This window comes from Phaethon aethereus (assembly GCF_964289735.1).
Source record: "Phaethon aethereus genome assembly, chromosome: 5".
NCBI lineage: Eukaryota > Metazoa > Chordata > Aves > Phaethontiformes > Phaethontidae > Phaethon > Phaethon aethereus.
In genome coordinates, this window is record NC_138579.1 from 26431504 (window position 1) to 26454393 (window position 22890).

The window sequence follows — 22890 nt, forward strand, 5'->3', positions numbered from 1 at the left end:
CTACTAGAGATGTATAGCTGGGAACACTCCTGCCCTGGCAGAGAAAAGAGATGGATGAGCTAATGGGATGACAGATCAGAGATGGAAAAGACCAACGAACCTTTTCTAATCCACAATCCCGTGTCAATTTTGCATTTTTGAGCAAGTCAAACAATTATGGATTTGTTCTCTCCAGAAACTCTTGGCTCTGTGGAGACCAAAGACTGTAAAACCATTTTTTTCCTTTTTTTTTGGATTTTGCTTTTAAAGATGTGTATTGATTGAATTCTGTATACTAATACTTTGTGCTTCCACCAGGCTTCACATAAAGTTAACTAATAGGTCATCACAATCCTTTTGCAAAGCAAAGCAGTATGTCCCTTATTTGTCAGCTTGGGAAACTGAGCAAAAGCAAGAGGAAAAAAAAGATGCCTGCCCAATATCAATTGACTACTCTGTGTTAGGACGCAGGACTCCTATTTGCAGATTGCTGGTGTAGTCTCCTCTGCTCCTTTTGATAGTTTAATGAGTTTTTGCATTCCATTACTATCAATAAATCTTTATACTGTATATTCCACAGCTCTAAATATTATGGGCAGGATCACAGATACACTAACATCAATAGCAAACCACCCTTCTCCAGTGGCATTAATGATGCCATATCAATCCCTATATGAATAACTAAATACACTTCAGCCCAAAAGCAGCCTTAGAGTCAAATTTCAGTTTGCCATGGGGTTCAGTTGTTCAGGCACAGCATGGGGTGAGTGAACTTACATTGCTCTCCAGCCTAACTCTGGTCTGGAAGGAGTTAACTGTTTTCACACAGCTTGAAGGCTAAGCCACAAAACCTTTCACAGGACCTGGCTCCAGACTTTGTTGAACTCCCAGAATTAGAAGCAGAGGATGCCCCAGCCACACAGTCAGACACAGCGCCAGCTCCTGCGACTCTACTCCCCCAGCTGCCAGCTCTAAGAGGCTCAACTGCCTGGATGAAGGGCAGCACAGACACAGGCAGGCAGCAAGTCTGGACCCATGCTGCTGCTCTGCAGAGTGACCGGAGCCACATCAGGCTTTTAAAGTTGTTTTATGGGATTCATGTGAGCAGGCTACAGCACATTTCCCATCTGCACTCCCACTAAAGCCAGTGTCACTAGTGTGGATTAGTGTGTGGGTAAGGGGATATATCCCCTCACCAAACTACCACAAGCAAAGCAGCAGGTTTCCAGTGATCCCTCTGTAAGTCCAAAAGTAGGTGCCTCCCTCCCAGCAGTGGATCAGTGGATCAAGATTCTCCGAGTCTACCACCTCTACATGTAGGTCAGGCAGTGCCAGACTACACAAATCTGCATCCTCTCCCCTTGGTAACTAGTGTGCTTTAGCAGGAAGATATTTAACACAGAAACTACACATCCATCAAAGAACAGAACAGGGTTTAACATCGAATCTAAGTCCTTAACAAAACTGGCTGCCATCAGCTTGCCTCCCAAGAAATGAGTGCGCCCTAGTGCAAAGCAATACACACTCAAGTGACATTGTACAATTCATCACCAGCTGCTATGATGGTATGACCTGGAAGCAAGCTGTATGCTGGCATCTTGGCTCCAGCATACAGGACTTGCACAGACCACAGCCAGCTGCTGTTCCTTGTGGTTAAGCTGAGGGGACCATGATCTGCCAGGTACAGCAATGCAGAGGGTTATATGCAATGCTTCTCCTTCCTTCCCCCTCCTCCCCTTGCTGCCTCTCCCAGAGGGACCCAAGGGAAACAAAGCTTAAAGTCAATCCATAAGAATGTGTTTAATTGCGACTGAATTCCCTGTGGTTCACCTTGAATGGACAAGGATTGGTGAAGGGGGGTGGAGGGAGGAAAAGCAGCACAAGAGGGAAGCTGAACACCGCTCAGAGCACGCTGAACAGATCAATAGGCTGACCACAACCGCAAGCTGAGCATGCAGGGCAGGGGATCCACAGCCCCCAGACAAACCTGTGCTATCCACCACTTCGTAAAGTCTCCTGAGTGGAATATGGGCAGATCTTTGTTGCACACTGTGTCATAGCACTGCATTAACTCCATCCTTCCCTTATGAAGCCCAGACAACCCTGCCATGATCATGCAAGAGCCTCTCCCTGCAACACTGCAAAATGACCTGGGGGACAAGAAGACCCTCCAGCCTGGGGTTTCTTTGGGAAAGGAAACAGTCTGACACTGCCAGTTTCCAGTTATTTGTGAAATTTGCAAGTGCTAGCAGTAATATCCTAGCATGAAGGTGCTGACTAGAACCACTCTCCTCTCTGGACTGCCCTCTTGGTCGCTGCCCACCCTGACTCTTTTACAAAGCCTGTAAAAAGATACCTTCAGAAAGCCAGAGAGGGCAAGCATGTAGTTAGTCTAGGAGATCCTGCAAGGTTTGGAGTCCCAGGTGCTATTGGGACAGAGAACAATTCTCAGTCTGACTCTGTCTTACCTTCTTTTAGCATCCCCACTTTGAGGCATTTCATGAAGCGACAGGCCTGACAGGACTTGCGCCTCCGTTTCGTGATCTCACATTCATTGGTGGCCGGGCAGCTGTATTCAATATTCCCTGCAATCAAACACAGAGATGGTCACCCAGGAACCATGTTCTCCCCACTGATCCAGAGACAGGCTGTAGTGCCCAGATCTTCCCACCACCATCAGTATGTATATGCTGTATGTTTGCTCACTCATTTGCACACACACATACTCTGAGACCACAGCCCATACGCTGAGATGATGCACCTTAGTGAGCCCAGCACTACTTATTAGAACTCATTTCAGAAAAAAGCAATACTGCTTTAAGTGCTGGGAGAAACCTGTTCATCCAAGGAGCTGACTGCAATGCTGGGCTTTCAGGCACAATGTGTCCTCCAGGCGCGTCATCATCCCTTGTGCTACATCTCTGGCCTGTTCCCTGAAGTCCAGGGCTGAGAGTGGGAGCGGTTCAGATATTAGCAGCATTCCCTTTGCTGCCAATCTTGCTCCATGTCTGTGGGATGGATGTCACCTGTCCCTTCTTGGCTTGCTGGAGAACCAAGGAGCTCAGAGATGGCATTTCCTCCTTTGTTTCCCCCTGACAGCTGGCATACTACAGGTAGCATAGAAGCAGTAGATCTGGATTGAGAAAGATGGATAAGATGTCCTGTAAAATGAACACAGGCTCTCTATGCAAATCTTTCCAGTTTTACTTTATTAGTCCTTGTGCACCTGCCTCTCATCCCTCTGCACAGAGCATCAGCATTTCTTTCCTCATTCCCTTTCATTTATGATCACCTCACAACACCACTGCCAAGACAAAGCAGGGAAAGAAGCATCCCAAATTTATTTCTGGTCACATCATATTTTATCATAAGCCAAGAATATAACTCAAACATGGATGCGAGGGTCTGATGTGAGGATGTAAGTGGAATTATGCTGGATCACAGTGTAATGCAACAATTATTTAGTCCTAGAAGATAACAAACAGAAACGGCTGTTGCCATCCTGCCATTCGCTTTGGAGGTGATGTTTCTGGAGAGGGTTATTCAATGCCTGCTGTGGAGCAGGACTGGAAATCTAAGCTTGACAGTGATGCATTGACAATGACAATACGTTTAAGGCAATCTAGCTACTGGGTAAATCAGGCAGCTCTGAAAAGGATTTGTAACCTCTATAGTCAGTTCATAAGAATAGAAAAGTTGGTTTGGTGGTTTAGAGCAGGAAATTGAGATTCAAGAGTTCTATCAGAGTTATAGGGAGGAGTGTAGGTAAGAGCAGAGAGAACACACAGTATGGACTTCATATACCATCAGATTAACAGTAGAGCTTACAATTTAGTAGCACTGAGACAGGACCTGATTTTTTGCTCCTACTTCTGTAATGGATTTTTATGTTCTTGTGCAAGACCCTTCCTCTAAAAAAAAGACCAGCAATCTGATATGTACCAATCTGGGGCGGGGGGGGACAGACGGTGATTAGACCTTGGGGCTAACTAAGCAGTTGGAAAGCCCGTTGGGAATCTGAGTGGAAAGACAGAGCACAGATTCAAAAGGAAGAAAGCGACATTTGATTTATCTCACTATGCTTGGCCCATGCTGGGTGAAACCCCAGGAAGACCCAACCTCCAAAGCCTAAAGCTGATCTGCCTGCTAGTTATAAACTTTCTACCTCTTGCCTCTTGTTTTGTCATAAGACTTGCAACTTGCCCTTAAGCTCCAGCCCAGTGACCCTATTCCTCACCATTGCTCATCTGCCCCTAAAATGCAGTTTGTCTGCAGGAGCAGAGTGTGCTGCACAAGATGCTTCCATCCAGACTGTATTTTGTCATTGTGGAACACCTGAATTTCAATAGCCAGCAATGTATCAAGGTTCTCAGAGAGCTGGAAATTGAGATTCAGGCTTGATCTCAAGGTAATAAACAAAATCCTTCTCTAGACACAGAGCTCCAGCACATTACAGACCCATGAGTATGGAGGCCCTGACCTCATGATCAGATAGTTGCTGTGCCCCACACAAGAAGGAACAGAGTAGGAACAAACCTGGGATAAAACTCAAACACAGTCTCACTTTGGAAGGTTTTGCCTGAGTTTCAATGCCCACCTTTCTCACCAAAGCCAGGACCAGAGTTCTGGAGAGATGTAAGATTTCATGTTTTGTGGTCCCAAGGCCAAAAATTTGCACCCTAATACAGAGACACGACACCAAGGGCCCTGAGCCCTTATAGCGACGGGAGGCAGCGACAGCCCTCATCTGGCAGCTCAAGGTCCCTCTACACTGTGTCAAGCAGATCCCCCAGTTTCCCCATGCCTCCAGCCCATGGACCCCTTGACAAGAAAGTACTGGAAATGGTCTACAAAACCTACACCACAACTAAATGTGATAGTGTCAGCGTAGGTGTAGGTACTGGTTACCGTATACAGACCATATGCACACTTGAATAAGCAGTTCTCAAAGGCACTTCTATACTGGGATCATGACCGTTAAAGGAGCAGAGCCAGAGCAGGGTGGGCACTGGGCAAGCTCCCCTTCCTGGAGAGCAAAGCAGTGGCTACCATGTAGTGCAGCAGCCATATGGTTTGCTGGTAAGCACAGGTGAAAAAATACACCCAGCACTGGTGGACGTCCCATTGAACATGCTTATTGCCTTCACATTGAACACAGGCTCATGTGCCCCTTCCACACACAGTGCCCAGTCTAAAGGAAGAAAGCACCAGCAGCTGCATTTTACGGACCTCTCTACAGGCACAAATGCTAGAGGTGAGGCCCATTGTACCCTCTTCACACAAGACAATGCTGCCAAAGTAAATGGAGTTTTATATCAGGCCCCAAAACATGCTCTGCACTCCATGGATTGAAAGCTACAGCTGGGGGAAAACACCAGCTATTATTGCAGGAAACGGGGACATCACTAGAGAAGGCACAATCAGAATTACCCAAGCAGAACTCATCAAAGAAAAACTATCGTCTCCAAAACTTTAATAAAGTTCTCTGACTTTTTTTTTTGTGTGTGTGTGCGTGTCTCAATTTCTTTTATGGGTCCTGGGGCTGGCTGCCAGCACAGTGAGCTGCTCACAGCTCCCTGTAATTTCTGTAAGTGCCCTGTGATAAAGTGATGAGATTAACTCATCGAAATTCCAGCAGCCTCCCAGTGGCTGGTGGTCACACCACCAGCCCAGCTGCCTGCTCAGGGGGCTTGGAGAGAGCTTCCCCTTCACTGCAGCAGCTGGGGGTGCTGCAAGGCCCTGCAGAAGAGCATCAGCACACATGGGTGTGCATGGACAAACCTGTATGCAAGCATAAAATTTGAGTCAAGTCTCTGTGTGTTGTGAACTGTAGATTATGTGACCCAGAAGGAAAAGACAGAAAATGGGATAACCTTATAGACAAGGCCTTGCTTTGAACTGTTGCTCATTGGAAGAGATTTCCTTGACTTAGACAATATTTACATTTGGTCTGAAAAAACTGCTAGGACCTCATCGATGCCACAGCACAAGGTGTACCTAAAAAATGGCTTCAAAAAAACCAAGTGGTGGGTGACCAGATCAGAGTTTGGATTTGTTCTAAGCCTTCATATATGGCCTTGGAGGGCAAATCACTTCCTCTCTGTGTCCTAGTTTGCTCGTCTGCAAAATGAAACGAGCACCAAACTTACCTTCTGGGGAGATCATGAGTCTTGATTCATTAAGGTCTAACTGCACTTTAAAGCCATTAGATGAGAGATGCTAAGAAACTGCCAAGGACTATTAAAGTGATAGATCATGATTTTTATGCTAGAGAACTGCAAAATTACCCTATTTTCTGTAAAATTAGACCTTTGACTGTTAAACAGTTTGGAACATAATTTCCAGTGCACACAGAATAGAAGGACCTGAAAATTGCACACCAAAGCTTGGTCATTCAAGAGACCCCATAGTCCGCATACCTCTCTGGAAGGAGAGGAACTGGGAAGAGGAGAATGCCTCCCTGAGCTTGGGGTGTGCAAGTCCCACCTAGCTCCTGCTTAAGTTATGGACAGGGCTCCTCAGGGGAGTTGAGCTCAGAATTAGTACAGCACTGAGAGCACAAGCTGCTCCCTGCTTACTGATCCTGCCTTTCTATAAAGCTCTTCTGCAAGGAAACTCAGGAAAGATTAGATAAAAGTAGCCAAGAAAGTCTTTAAAGCTAAAGCGTTTTCAGCTTCTGTTTTCTGAAGAAACTCTTCCATCTCTCCTCTTTTTCTGTTTTCTTTTTCATTGCTTTTCACCATTCTTTCCCTTTCCTCTCCCTTCCTTGCATACTCTGTCCTGCTCTGCACTGCTGCACACAGACCTCCCATGTCTTCCTTTGGCTGACTTAGAGGGCCAGATGACTGCAGCTTTTCCTGAATTTCAGGGAAAAACCCAGATTCAGGCATATCTGCTATTAAGTTCTAAATTCCATTCATTCAAGTAATGTATTTCACCCAAGTGATTTGACACTGCATGCTGCAGTTGTGACCAATGGTGTGGTGCTACCGGTCCCCTGGGGCCAGAGGGCTAAGAGCACGAATTCCCAGGGAAATCCATCTCATAGGTGCCTCAGCTCATGCACTTGTTTCCTTTTATCCCAATTTTTGTAACAATTGTTACACTGCCCCTATGGTTGGGTTTTTGGGTTTTTTTTGGTTGTCTGGTTGGGTGTTTTTTGGTTTGTTTGTTTGTTTTACAAGAACTGCTTGCAAAATACCATAGCCTTAGGAAGGTCCCATCGGGCAGGCAGTATAATGTCTCGATGGTACAGCTAGTCTGCATGACTGGGACAGTCTGCAGGAGGAAGCAATCTGACTTTTCAATAAACCATTAGCTCTGATGACAGTTTCATTTCAGAACTCACAAGTTTTTGTCCTGAATCTTTTTTATCTCTGATTCTGAAGGTAAACCGATCATTTGGGTGTCTTAGTGAAAAGGGACCTGAAAAGTGTAAAAAGGCCCTTGGTGAGTGCAGCGCCAGTCCAGCAGTTCCTCTGACCGCAGCAAGCACCAGTTCGACCTCCTGCACCAGGACAGGGAACACTGATAATATGCATTATTATGGAGTGGATGCTCTATGACCTTCCGCTTAAATTGGTCCTTCTAACTGATGCACCATAACCTGAGTCCTGGTGGGAGGGGAAGTACTTTGCGAAAATCAGAAGAAAATCTCTCCAATGATCTATGTGAGGTAAGAGGGGTTATTTTTTAAGTCACAGTTTTCAAAGAAAGGGATTCAAATATTGGACCTGTAACTCTGTATTTAGGCACTTGAATAAGTGACCTGATTTTCAGTAGGGCTGTCCTATGCTTCCAGGGACATGTCCCTGATCTAAGTACCCGAGTATATACAAGCATCAGTAGATGCTCCTATTTTTGCCGGGGGGGGGGAAATCAACAAACCAATCCAAAAAACCCCTACCAAAAACAAAACCAGAAAACTCCCCATCCTAGTACATGTGTTCATCAGTTGCAGGAAAATTAGACTTTGGAAAAGCAGGTTAGATAAGCCCTAGTGCTTGGATTAACCAAAATTTTACTTCATGCAGCTTATACAGTAAGAAAAACAGAAATGTGAGGACCAAGGCTTCAGGACTCCTGTTACACTTCAGTTGTAACACCAGCACTGCTGGCATCCTCAGAGTGGCAAACCTGGCTCCTGCTCCATGAAAGAAGACTTGGACATTTTGCAGAACCTCACTCAAATCAGCCTCCTGCTTGGGCCCTGGGGCTACCTACTGGCAGCAAGTTTGTCTGGAGGGTTTCTAACACAGAAATACTTTACTGAAGTTCCACAGAAAAGATCCTTCTGCACAGAGTTCTCTGTACAGATGCACTGAGGCAAAAAGAAATCACAAGACTAATAGAGTTGAGTTACACTGAAGATGGTTTTCTGAATCCAAGTGCTAGAGCTATGAATAGTAAGCAGCACTCAGGCACTAGATCCAGGGAATACTGCACTTTCCCTGGCTATGCTTCAGAAGTTTTGGGAACTCTGAAGTTTCATCTCCTGTTTTTTGGCTGTTAACTCCCACCTGAGAAGTAGCAGGCACATTTCTGAGAAGGACAGGACAGGTCACTGCCTGGCTGCTGTGGCCGCTACTGTGGGGACACAAAACCTCCTTTCTGCATCTCACAGGCCCTTTGCTGATCCTGTGGGTGGTAATGCTCTTCTGCTCAGGAAAATAAGCAAACTCTCTCAACTGCTCCTCCCTTCCCAGGAGCCACTCTAACCATCATAATGACAACCAGGAAGCCCTAGAAGACTACACTAAGGATTTGGTAACAAGCCTGTTATAAATCCCTGCAAGTCTTCTAAGCTGCATTATCCACATTTTAAGCCCCTTATTGTGTAAGGGCATCCCAGCACAGCAGTTGTATTGCTAAACTCACTGAATTTGAAGCTTGAAAGGCTCAAGCAGGGAATCCACAGATGCAGGGACTTTGCCCGATATATAACTTTGCTGGTTGACAGCTGGCTGAGCATGAGCTGTCAGTTTGCTCAGGTGGCCGAGAAGGCCAACAGCATCCTGGCCTGTATCAGAAATAGCGTGGCCAGCAGGAGTGGGGAAGCGATCGTACCCCTGTACTCGGCACTGGTGAGGCCGCACCTTGAATACTATGTTCAGTTTTGGGCCCCTCACTACAAGAAGGATGTTGAGGTGCTGGAGCGTGTCCAGAGAAGGGCAATGAAGCTGATGAGGGGTCTGGAGCACAAGTCTTATGGGGAGCGGCTGAGGGAACTGGGGTTGTTCAGTCTGGAGAGGAGGAGGCTTATCGCTCTCTACAACTACCTGAAAGGGGGTTGTGGCGACATGGGTGTTGGTCTCTTCTCCCAAGTAACTAGTGATAGGACGAAAGGAAATGGCCTCAAGTTGTGCCAGGGGAGGTTTAGATTGGATATTAGGAAAAATTGCTTCACCGAGAGGGTGGTCAAGCATTGGAACAGGTTGCCCAGGGAGGTGGTGGAGTCGCCATCTCTGGAAGTGTTCAAAAAATGTGTGGATGCGGCGCTTCAGGACATGGTTTAGGGGGCATGTTGGCGTTGGGTTAATGGTTGGACTTGGTGATCTTGAAGGTCCTTTCCAACCTTAGTGATTCAGTGATTCTGTGATAACTTGCCTAATTCAGAAGATGATGGTAAACGTGTCTCTCCTCTCTGACTCTCCAATAACCAGTTCTTCCCAGTATCACTCCTTGCAAGTCCTGTTGTATCACCTTACGGGTATGAGTTCCAAGCACACAATGAGATGATTCACAAAGATCAGAGAGGGAAATCTTAATTCAGATGTATTTTGCTGAGCTTTAAGCTTTTATATTAATGGGTGATTTTAGAAATAGCCTTATTTTTCACTATTTCAAGATGAAAAATAGATGAAGGGTAGTCATAGTTATGAATATGTTGAATAATAAAAGGCTCATATGGTTATATAGCACTATTAGTTAATATTTGGAACGGGCAAAACTACCTACCAGTTGTAACGACTGATGAACAAAAGATAATGACAATATATTTGATTGATATATAATGCTTCATCTACTGAGCAAACTATTAAAAGAAGGAATAGAGTAGAGCTAGATTAGGAATTTCTATGCCATAAGAAATCCAGCATTTGCCTTTGTCCTAAATTTGGATAAAAGGATTAGTTAAAATTTCTATTCCATGGAAAACCTAAGTTTTAATTCAGAAACATCCAAAACACGTTCTCTTTCATGTAACAGACCCTATTCTATTACATTCAACTAATATGAAATTCTTGGTCTCAAATCAGATCTTTCTTAATCACCAGTAGCAACACACTTCAACATGCCTGATACTATCTTTGCTAGACTGCACCTTCCGCAATATTCACAAAGTCAGGTGATGCCCATGGCACATTTTTTATGGAGGACACTTGCATCATGGAGGTAAATGCAGACTGCCACTAGAATATAATGGGGACCCAAAGCACATTTCCCACAAAGCAATACAATGATAGAGAAATAGGATTAAAACTTTGTCAGACAGTCTAGCTGACAGAAAATGCTTCAGGTCAGTTCAGAGTTTCTGACTCTGCCTCAAAGGGTGGGAATTCCAGCCCTAGTGTTCAAAATAACATGTTCAGAGAGAAAAGCCTGTAGCCCAGTGGCGTGCGCTGTCATCTTGTCTCAGGTTTTTGCCTTTCCATCTCAAGCATTGCCAGTGCTGCAAAGTGGAAATGAGACACACGTTTCCATGCCTTGATCCTTCCCTTGGGCCATGTAACACAACATGAGAGAGGTCACAGGTGTGACCCTGCCATAACCTGTGGGACAGGTTAGGATGTATTGTGTGATGCTGGCTTAGTTCAGCAAAACCAACCACTCCAATTAGAGAATTTATTCTCTCCAATAAAGAGAATCAGTGGTTTGGATTTTCCTGACTTCTTTTCTCCTATCATCAAAATTTTCCTTGGGGAAATCCGACTTGGTAAAAATTCTGCTTTTCTTTGGAAAAATCCTACTGATGGAAAACACCCACATAGCTATAGTAGTGACCTCAGAGATAACCAGACATGTCCATGCTGACTTTCAGCCTATCTTCTCTCCATCACTTGAAAAGCAGCAGCCCTCATGGTATCCAGGACAGCCTGGCCTCACCTGGCTAAGGGGGAAAGTGAGTTACAGAATTGTTAGGCTCAAAGAAGGTCTGCATTTTGGGTGCCCGTTCTTCCCACTGCTGTGGCAGCAGCAAGGGGGAGCGGAGAGGCTATTGCAAGATCCTTCTGCCTCAAGACATGCAGGTATTACATGAGTTAATGCAGCTAAAAACCCCAATAGGCACACTGGGGTCATTTGTTAGCAGGAGAGGGCAGTAGTTGGAGGGGGGACTTAGCATGAAGGTCTGCTTCATGATTAGGGGTATCTAGATATGGCTGCAGGAGTTTAATCATCCAGGACACATTTAGAGCCATTTTATAGCAGCATGCACACCTATTACTTAATAAAGTTACCAAATGTAGGGCCACCAGATTAAGTACTCTCATAATAGTCATTAGTTTTTGCCACTTGCTGTCTCTTTTATGTGAACCTTAAACCCTTTTCCTCTGCATACCCAGGGCTGTGGCTTGGATATCGCATGCACTGCAGTGGAGCCCTGGGAACGGTGCATTTTCATGACAGCCAAACCCTACATCCCTATTTGCTGCCCACTCCCCTAGGCTCAGCCTTCAGCTCCACAGCTGAAATTGCTCACCCTCGGGCACAGCACACTCAACTCTCCCACTCTTGGAAATAAAAGCATTTTGGTACCTCAGTCGCCAGCCCAAGCTGGTGACAGGGTGAGAGAAATCTCCACTTATTCCTTTCCCCCATCTGTTACACATTAATAGGCAATCAGTTAGGGAACCACAGGGAGAATATGGCTGTGCTGGGGAAAGGGGGTTGGAAGGAAGCACTATCCCCTCCTAGGATTTCAGCTGACATATCACCCAGGCTGATACAGGCTCTAGTTACTGCCATCCTGCATAATTTTCTTTTTATTTTCTCTGAAAACTCTTCAAATGTTCCTAGGTCTTTTTCTCTCTCTCCAGGTCTGCCACAGGTCTCTCTCCTCTCTGCCACAGAGATGCTCCAGTATTTCTCCCTTCTGGGGTTAGTTTTTCTATTTCTTCATATATAAGGAGCCCCTAGGGCTTTGCTTTAGGGTACTACCCTGTCCCTCCTTCAGCACCTGAATGTGCCGAAAAGAAACACTGGGAACAAGTCCAAATGCCAGGGGAGGGACAGAGTCAGGGCTTACAGTCAGAAGTGCAAGTAAAAGTTCACATTCTATCACAGGAGATTCAGCAATGACAAACCACAGAAACCCTGCCAGGGAACAGGCCAATGTCCTAGAAATGGACATGCTTTCCACATAGCATAATAAAAGACAAAGAGTCAGCAGGGCCATACAGAGTGATTATTTCCACAGCTGGATAATAGTAAGGAGAGACATCTAGAATCTAACAAATTAAGGTAGAAATAGTGAATTCTACAGAGGCCTGGGCTGAACTGCACCCCGTACTGCTCTGTCTACTCCAGAGCTGAACATGCCCAGTGACAGAGTGTAATCATGCCCATTCAATGAACAACAATAAAATGAGTGCTCTCTCCACATGTGCTTTTCTTTCATTTCACAGGAGACAAGGAAGCATTGGTGTGGCAGATTGATCCCAGACAACAGCCAAGTTACACACACAGCTGCTTGCTCACTATACATCTGCCTCCAGTCAACCCACCATGGTTGGGTAAACTCTTTCCATTGGAAGGTGAATGTTCCTGTTCTTTTCCCATTTAGAGAGTTTAAGAAATAAAAAGGGTATCTGTACATCCAGGCATGTTTGCTTACATGGGGCCTGGTTGCGTAAGTACACCCAAGCATCCATGGATATTGGACCTTGCCTGGATGCACTCTCACTTTTGGCTATACTGTTGTACCTGCGTGTGTGCACATTTGCAGCATACCTTTGATAGTCAGAACACAGCCATACACCTCATATGTGAATTGTACATGCAGGAGCAATGCTCTGCAATTCATCTACACATACAAGCGCTGAGGTTTTCAAAACCACCTAAGGAATTTCTCATCCTTAGTAAGACTGACAAAAACTGGGTATCTCTATCTCCTTCAGTGCCTAAATTTTTTATCTTCAAAGAAGTTGCATCTCAGTGAAAAGAGTTGGTGAAGCTGGAAAAGAGGAAAACACAGGACTGACTCTCATCCAAGTGCCCTGCCCAGCCTTTTGGTGAGGTCTGTATGGAGCCATGGCAACAAATCAAGACTGGTAGGACAGAGTGAGAACCTCTCTACTCCTGTAATGCTGGAGCTTTCACCTCAAGGTGCAGACATCTCTAAAGAGATGCCATCTCTAGGCAGGGGCATCCACTCTTCAAATGGGCCTTAAAATCACCTTTAGAGAGCAAAGTGTTTCCTTTCCAGGCCTCACTCCACTAGCAGCCACATTATCAGGATATCAGTGCCACTAGCAGAGGCAGGAAGATCCACTAGGCCAGATACTCAGATCTGGTAGCCAGTCAGGCTAGTAACTTGGCAAAGGTTCCTACCACCACAAAGTCTACGTGTTCAGGCTGATTTGGAAGGACCACAGCTGGGCAGGAGGAAGAGAGAAGGCATACAAAAGGATGGAGGGTTAGGTGCATTACATTCACCCTCCCTTGTCCCCTTTTATATGACATGGAAACACTGCAGTCTCAGCAATGTCTGGGGCTGCCTCCCTTTTTTGCTATGGAGTGAACGTCTTGGTTTCCCTCCCTTCCCACCGTACCTTGAATAGTCCTCTTGAAGAAGGCTTTGCACGCCTCACAGGAAGCCACGCCGTAGTGGTACCCAGAAGCAATGTCCCCACACACCAGGCACAGCCGCTTGGGGATTGCATTGAGCATGTACTCGCACTTGGTGGGCGAGTCTTCCATGATGGCGCTGGCGCAGTCGTCATAACGCTTACGGCAGGACCCACCGCCAATCCCTGTGCCATTGAACATGGGTGGTGAGTCTAGGCCATTGGGGTGGCCACCCATGGCAATGCCGTAGCCACCACTAGCGTCAGAGGAGCCACTCGGGCTGTGGTGGCTGATGGCGTCGATGCCAGAAGATGGGCTGGAGGGCTCAGTCTTGATGAAGGACCCACAGCTGGAGGAGAGGTGCCGCTCCTCTGTGGCCATTCTGCTGAGCAGCCTGCAGGGAGAGAGCAAAGGCACTCAGCGGCCTCCTGGCCAAACCCAGCTCCAGGTTGGTCAAAAGAGAGCCCTCCTTTTCCCACCGCACTCCAACTCCAGTTGGCTCAGGCAGTTCAACACCCCCACTCCCCCCCCCCCCAACTTCTTCAGGAATATCAGTACAACTCCCTAAGAGCAGCATGCCTACTCCCCACAAGAATAAAGTCAAGGCTATTCATGTAGATCACAATTTCAGGCTGTTCACTGGCTGCAGTGCTGGGAAGGGGCATCAGTGCCGATAAGGCACAATCTACCCCTGGGATAGCAGAAGGAAATGAACCTGTCTGTGGCAGGCCAGGTGAAAAAGACTTTTGGTTAGTTCAGGATGCACTGCCTTGGCTCTAAGCAAAAAGTTCACTAGCAGACCCTGCAGGAAGGACCCGCTCAGATTGGATTTTCATTTGCGATACAGAAGTCTTTGATTAATTTTCATGCTGGATTCCTTCCCCACCGCTTCACTAACATCACTAAAAGGGGAGCCTAGAAACTGTAGGAAAATCATCTGATCAAAAGTTTCCTCCAGCTTAATCTTAAATCTTAATCTTTCTTCTATTTACTAGTATAAGGCTTTTGCATAAAGACACTTCTCTCAAACTCCTACTTCTTAGCGAGAGAGTTATGCTCTTAAGTATGTGGAAAGGACTGTATCTTCCTTTGCAAGCTCTTATTATTTACTGTAGTCACAGATAGTCTTACTCCTTATATAAATATTTAGTCTTTTTTTAGAACATTGCTAATTTTTATGGTATCTTATGGCATTGAGTTCCAGGGATTACTTGTGCAGTGTATGAACAAACAAAAAATTCCACTTTTATTTGCCCATACTGTATTTGCAGCCTTTCAGGGTCCCTGAATGTCTCCTGACTCTCCTCAGGAAATGTACTTTTGCCATGTTCTCCTCATTCAGCTCTTTATTATCTATATAATTGTTCTTCACGCAGAAGTTTTTGCAGACCTCTTATCTGCTTCATCATCCATCTCTGAACTTCCTCTAGTCTGGCTATTTCTGTTCAGTCCAGAACAGAGTTCAATGAGCCAGCTCCTCAGCAGCATGAAACTGGCACTGCTCCATCACTTCTCCAGCTGAAGGTCTGGACAGCAGTCAAGACAAAAGGCACGCCATCAATTACCTACTGACGTTACCACATTTTCAATGTTATTTTCAGACTATCTATTATATAACTCCTTACATTGTTTGCTTTTTTCTCTTAAATTAAAATCTAAATTGTTACCATTTCTTCAACAGAGACTATCAGCAAGTTACTTAGTGCAATCCTCAGATCTTTTCCTAAGTCGCTACAGTTAATTTAGAATCCATTAAGGTGCATGAAAAATAAAATTATTGTCTTTTTGTGTGCAATGTTTTGCAGTAGTCAACAGTGTATTTCATCTACTCCTGTGCTGTCCATGTACACAGCTTTATTAGGATCCTCTGGAGTTCGTCACTCTTCCTTGATAATTCGATGTCATCTGCAGAGTCTCATTGTTCCCCCACTTCCGAGATCATTAACACATGGATCAAACACCACAACACTGACCTTTTTAGGTGATTCTTGTTAACCTTTATCATGCTGAAAGTTTACTTATTTTTCTTTTCTAGGTAGGGTATGTCTACCCTTTCTTTTCTGTCTCATACACTTTTTAATTGATAAGAGTATTAACCTGAGAGGTTAAACTCTCCTTTCAGTAAGATAATTTGTCAAAGGCTTTTCAAGAAAACCTAAATATATGCATTTTCCTGATGATATGTCCAAAGAAATCTGACTGACTGGACATGCTTGACTTTTCTTCTTGGAAGCTCTGATGGTTTAAAGTTACCATACCATGGTCATGTGGGTAATTTCTATTTCTATTTCAGTTTCAGCCTATTTACCTGGTATTTGTAGCAACTCCTTCTGCCAAGAGGTCAAACCTGTCAGGGGACAGGACAAAAACATTCTGTGATACAGCATGGCTGGAGTGCACATGTATATATATAACATCTGTATGTCTGTTGATACGAATGCACACGTTTGATATGCAGCAACTTCACAGCTCTGCATCTTTATGATCTCATTTGACCCAAGTATCTCCTAATTTTTCCTTCTCTGTTTCATCCTCGATGTTTGACCTCATCTCCTATCTCTGGGATCGATCAGCCAAGTTTTTTATTTGGCAACACTGTTGACCTTGAGAGTACAGGCAGGCATCTCACGTTCCTTGGCTTCTTTGCCTGGTGTTACTTGAGGGTGATTCAGAGTTTGGTCCCTCTCAGAGACAGTGTCATGAGTTGATGAATGCCCATGCTTTGACCAGAGGGTCACACTGGACTAGAGGCCATGGAGCAGTTACAGGAATAATTGCTGCAGGTGCATTCATCTTTAATCCCACAGGGCACCTAGACAGATTGCAGATCTCCTGGTGCAATGCCAGCTGACTGTGTGGAGGAAGATGAAGCTTTGCTAGCTGAGACCAGATCTTAGCATCTCACAGCAAAGCTGAAAGCTGCTGTGCTCACCAGATTCTGGAACCTTTCATTGCCTGGAAAGTGTGTTTGTAGTAAAAACCTGAAGACCATTGGTCACAGTAACATGAGATTAGGGTCAAAATGGAAGGCAAAACTACCATTAAATACTGTTCTGCACTGAGGAACTCCACAGTAAAAGGAGTTGGAGTTGTAATGTTAAGGACAGACAGAGGACAACATGATGAAAAAGGCATGACAAGGAGGTGAGCTGTACTATCAGATTGAGTCAGCACAGTTCAAATCCCAGCTTCTGTCTCTTAAAAAGTCCAAATTCACAGAGGTCCTCAAGAGAACCCACTGAGGTATTTCTCTCTCCACTGAAAAAAAAAAAAAGAAAAAAAGAGAGGAAGATCAGTCTCCTAGGACAAACTCACTTCTCAACTCACAATCTCAATTAAGGAGCTTGCCCCCCCAAGGCAGCCAAACAGTGACTGTCTGATGGTGAATCAAGGATAGCAACAAAGCCCCTATATACTTTCAGCTGAGGACATTCCTGTTCCCTTCCAGGAGGCAGTAATACATAGCACATTCTGGTTAGATATGAATGCATGCTTTAGAGGCAAAAGTCCTTAACACCAAGACAGATCAAAGATCATAGCTAAGGTGACCCCAGCCATTCCAGAGCTTGTGTTTTTCTTCTCTGGCCTCTGGAACAACTTGCATAGTTGATTATGGCTGGGCAGCACACACTGAATTAAGCCTCACCAGCTGACTTTCTGCAAGGCTCATGGAGATCCTGTGGTGATTTTTAAAAAGACTCAGAGTGTTCCCTGGCAATGAAATACAACATCCTGAACTTCAAGAAGAACAGCTAATGTTTTTTTGCAAAGAGTTCAAAGTGATGAACAGCCATTTTGCTCAGCTCTAGTTACCTTAATAGGAATGTAAAAGGAGAGAGACTTGATCCAACTCTCCTCCGTGCTGGCACAGGAAACTCCGTTACTATTTCTGTGCCCATGTAACAGGCTTAGAGGTTCTAAACATTTCGTTCTTTTCACCTTTCCTCATCATAGGTCATTCCCTCTAATCCCTTTAGCATCTTTGTGGCCCTTCTCTGGGTTTGTTCCAACTTGCCTGGGTCTCTCTTGCAGCAAGATGCCCCAAATTGCACAGTGAGATGCCACAGCATTACAGGGGAGAGTCACTCGGGAAAGCACACAGCCGGGCAGACATATGGACCAACTAAGCAGTAGCTTTGCCAGACATCAGGTTGCACATCAGCTCACATCATTTGATAGCTACTGTCTCATTGGGACCTCTCTGAACATAAGCTGCTTGTGCCACCGTGCTCTGCACAACATGAAATTTGGAGATTCTCCATGTTCCAAAGTAGATCCAGTATCATCTTTAAAACATACACTGCTAATTGCCACTTGTTTTACCAAAGCATGTTAATAATGCTCATTTTTTCAGCCTAGCTCTTCTTTTTTCTACTCTGATTTTTTCTAGTATCTTTCAATTGTGTCAACTATAAATTTGGGAACTATTCCTTTTACATTTTCCTCCAGGTCACTAATGAATATTTAAAACAAATACACCGCCCTTTTGGACACCACCTTTGAAGAAGGATAAAGAATGTCTCTAACCCTTTGGTTTACACTCTGTCAGCTAATCCATGATTCATTTCACAGGATTTGTATCAAACCAATTTGATCTAATTTCCCTAATAAGACCTTGCACAGCTTTGTGTCAAAAGCCCATGCATGGTCCTGAGACAGTCTATCCACTGCATTCCTTTCTCCTACTAATTATCTAATTGCATCAAGAAAGGTTACTGTCTGCTGTACTCCTGTTTTATAAACCCACTGCTGTTTATCACTAACAATGTTGTTAGCCTTTATGTAGGTGTAACTGCCCTTGGACAAGCGTGCTCCAATCTCAGTGATTCTGGATGTACATATGCAGGTTTAGGCCAAGTCAAGATTGTGCTTTAGGTTTTTATCCATTAGTGTTAACTCCCTTAGGCAGTGATGTTGGGTTAATGTTACAAGTTTCTCCAATTCTTCTCTAGCCTTTCATCTTTTGCTATTTCTCTGTAATGGCTGGACTGCTTACGAGTTTAAGGCTCTTTCGAGAACAAAAGCAATAATAAGAGAGGGAAAGAATGCTAGATGGACAGGACCAGAAAGAGACAAAAGGTTAGTGTTCTAAAAACCAAGGCAGTAAACATTGCCCCCAATTTTTTTCTTTTAAACCTCAAGGATTATAAATTTAGAAACCATGCAGATAGGGCTATTTTGTTGCACATCCTTTGAGGTTATTTTTGCCAGAAATAGTAATATGTAGCTATGTTCACCTCTTTACCCACTTCTGGATATGAAAATTACAGGAATTCAGGAACAGTACTCTTTATCTACAAACCTTCACCTGCCTCAAGAGAAAACACTCAAAAACCTCACACCTGCTTAGCAAGACAGCCAGAACAGTATCCGGCTTTGTAACAGAAGGTAACTTTTCCCCACCAGCAGAATTCTCTATCAGCTAAAGGTATTCACAATTCAGTAACTTAATTCCACCTGAACATCTAAGTGCCGAGGCAAACTTGAGACAAAAGAGTGCCAAGTATTTGACCCTGTATCTTCTCCATGCAGCACTCCCTATTCCAAACTGGATTAAGGAAAGTTTAAAGGCAACACTACTGAGCTTCTCTAGTGGCTGATCCTCATTATGTGATCTTCAATAGGAAAGGCAAGGATAGCTCAGTGTTATACTCCAGTTTCCTGGAGGAAGGTAAGGAATGGGCATCAGAAGTTCTGCCACGTAGGGTGGTCCCTTCACCATGTCCTGGGTTCAGCCAGGATAGAGTTGGTTTTCTTCACGGAAGCTAGTGTGAGGCTACATTTTGGATTTGGGATGAGAAAATGTTGATAACATGCTGATGTTTTGAGTTGTTGCTGAGCAGTCAAGGACAGTCCAGCTTCTCGTGCTGGCCTGCCAGCAAGAAAGCTGGGGGTGCACAGGAAGCTGGGAGAGGGGACACAGCCAGGACAGCTGACCCAGGCTGACTAAAGAGATATTCCATACCATATAACGTCATGCGCAGTACATAAACTGGAGTTATGTACTAGGGGGGTGGGAATCGCTGCTCAGGGATGGGCTATCAATCACTGGGTAGTGAGCAACTGCTGTATTGGGCATCACTTGTTCTTGTACATTCCTTTGTCGGTATTATTATTGTTGTTATCATTGTTGTTTCCTTCTCTCTTTCTGTCCTATTAAACTGTTTTTATCTCAACCCACGAGTTTTTTTTACCCAATTCTCTCCCCCATCCCACTGGGGAAGAGGGGAGTGAGCAAGTGGCTGCGTGGTACTTAGTTGCCATCTGGGGCTAAACCAAAACACCAGTATTTTCTGTAAAATCACACACTCACCAACCCAACACATTGGAGATTTCCAACAGTAAGACTGAAATTGTCATTAAATTGAATGCTGAAATATAACTGTAGGACTAGCTGTAGGACTAGTTATCAGCTGAGGGAAAGGGAGAGCAAGAGAACACCCAGGTCCTCCTCAGGCAAAACTTTCTCTATTCTGGGCACAAGGGGGAATGTTAAAGCTCAGAAATGGGCTTTTTTGGGTGGTTCTCACAGCTGGATGTGGATTCCAGACAGAATGAAATCTTGATTTTTTTAAAATCCTTATATCCCCTATGATATACCATAAAATTGCAAATCCCTGCAGGTGGGATGCTTGTACAGCTTGTAACTTCCAGGTGCCCTATGGCTCTGCTGTGTAACTGCACTTTAATTGTGAAGTCCACAAACAGGGAATCCTCACAGTACACTCGAGTTTTACTGACAAAATGTGAGAAGACTGCCATTATAAACCTGCTCACTTCAGGCACCAGCTTGTGACAAAAGCACACTTTGGATTGCACAGACATTTTTAAACTAATCATGAAAGACCAAAGAAGCTTTAATCTGCAGAAACACCAATGATTTAAACAGAGATAAAACATCCAACCTCTTCTCTGGTACAGGCCTATTTTTGCGATCAGTAATTGTTAGCCCAGGTGACATAAACCTGCACTGCATGTGTAAATGTGATGTGCATATCATAGCATAATGCCATTTGGGCAACATAGATTTTGCATCCTTTGCGGGCCACATGAGAGACCTTTGCAACCCACAGCTGGCTGACAAACAATATAGATCAGCTTCTCAAACACTGGCCGCAACTCCAGTAACAAGCCAAATTTTGTCAGGTGTTCTTTTTTTAGATACAGGAGACAGAAATAAATAATGTTTTCCAAATGCCAGGCTAGACATGACAGCTGCAATAACAGCCAGTGTAATTTTAGGTCACATATGCAAAGAGTTAATGTCATGGAGCTGAGACACCTGTTGAGTGATCTGCTCTTACCATGGACAGTTCACACACATGCTCCCATCCTTGCCTCTCTGCTTCAAGGACACCCACCGTGGTGGGTGGGAGGCATGGGGTCAGCACACTCACTGGTTCTTCTTGGTCTTCTACTCAATATGGACTTCAAATGAGAGAGACATCATCTAGACACTCATTTTTACTGGCAGCTCTTCTCCACACAACAGTCCAAAAATAATGGGATCTGCCAATGTGCCACTTTACTCCTTTACAGTGGATTACTGTGGATAACTCATCCACAGTCCAGGAAGCTTTTCTGGACTTACTCTATCTTACAGGAACATATCTTGTTCCCAGGGCAAACTTCATTTCTCTCTGGGGCTAGGCAAGAGCTTGGGTAGTACATGTGTGGTGGGCATGATCATAAACATAAATTACCAAGTTACCAGTGCATAGGCTTTAGAGGTTTTTTGTTTAAATCACAGTATTTTGCATTGCTATAAAGGATGAGAGAGTCAGAACCTCAGATCAATCTACATATTTTTCTCTGGAGTGCAGATATGGTTTCTAAGAGTTCTGTCAGGTTTGCTAGTGGCGGCTCCCTTTGGCTTGCATGGGTTATGCTTCTATTCTGTAGTGCGGCAAGCCTCAGAGAGTCTGTTTGCAAGGCATTTGTCTGTAATACACCCACATAAATACCACATACTTGCCTTTGGAACTAACATAACCCATAGCTTAGCAAAAGGTTGATGAACCTGCTCTCTAATATGGAGTGGAAATCATCATGTGATTTGTACTCCATCACATAAAAACCAACCTGTAGTTCACAAACCTAGACTATCAGGTTGTAACAAGGTCCAACTATCAGCATTTTATTCTAAAAGAGCTATACCACCCTAATGCCAATTTCAATCATTTTCTGTTGTTTTTGTCTTTGCTGGACATCTGAACCTGGCTTATTTCATTAAAATGTATCACATTTGGCCTGCCTTTTACCCTCTGGTAATACCTCTGAAGAGAGATATAGATTTTAAAAATTTGCTTTATACTGCGATAGTGGGTTGGGGGAAGAATTTTTGAGTGAGGAGGCTGAAGAAATAAAAATGAAAATATGTAAGGAAGCCAGAGAAGTCCCACAGCTCCCCAACTGCAAGAGCCTACCTAAAGACCTGTCTCCAGCAGCCTGTTCCCCTGGTATTCCTGAAAAGAACTGGGTTGTATGAGATCTACTGAAGCATGTCACTGGATGAGGCCAGTTCTGCCATGTAGGCTGGAGGAACATATTCCTTGCATAGCAGGGGAGATGGAGGCCCAAGCTGGGCTCTTCTGCAAGCTAAGATGGAGACAGCAAGTGCTCATATTCTGGCTCTTACACAAATAGTATTTGCTTGTCTAATGCTCAGGAGACATTTTATCCCTTTGACCCATTGCATAACCAGAGCCCAGTTACATATCAGTAGATTTTCTCTAGCCCAAGTTAGCTCACGCTGATGAAAGCTGCCTCAGCAAACTGTCTGGAGGCTGCTTAATAAATAAAAAAGGCTTCTCATGGGCAGAAAACATTATGGATTTCCTACTAGCCTTCATCCCTCTCTTCATTCTTGTAATTTCTCTTTACCCTTAGGACAACACTCTTGTTAGTAAATGGTAAGAAGTATTACACAGATGAAGTGACAATTAATCTGGAGGTGTGACATATATTATCAGTTCACTCTCTTATTAACACATCACCTTTTGAAGGTATCTTGCCCCCTGGTGTACTAGTGGCACTCACTCCAGAGTGAATTGCTTTAGCACTTAAGCTAATGCTTCTTGCTTATACTTACTGTTGATATCACAGCAAAACAAGGACCCAGATTGA

At 44.4% G+C, this 22890-nt stretch overlaps 1 protein-coding gene across 3 annotated transcripts in view; it reads right to left on the reverse strand.

The window, feature by feature from the left end:
• ESRRB (estrogen related receptor beta) overlaps positions 1-22890 on the reverse strand; it is a gene marked incomplete at its 3' end in the record, with an annotated part of 84500 nt that overhangs the window by 26658 nt on the left and 34952 nt on the right. The window contains exons 2-3 of one of the 3 annotated variants that reach the window (XM_082001066.1): positions 13749-14158; positions 2448-2564 (exon numbers count right to left, since the gene is read on the reverse strand). In XM_082001066.1, coding sequence (XP_081857192.1) covers positions 2448-2564; positions 13749-14158 — 527 coding nt within the window. Of the gene's footprint in view, positions 1-2447; positions 2565-13748; positions 14246-22890 lie in introns of those variants that run through there. The other 2 variants (XM_082001067.1, XM_082001068.1) reach the window with 2 other exon arrangements.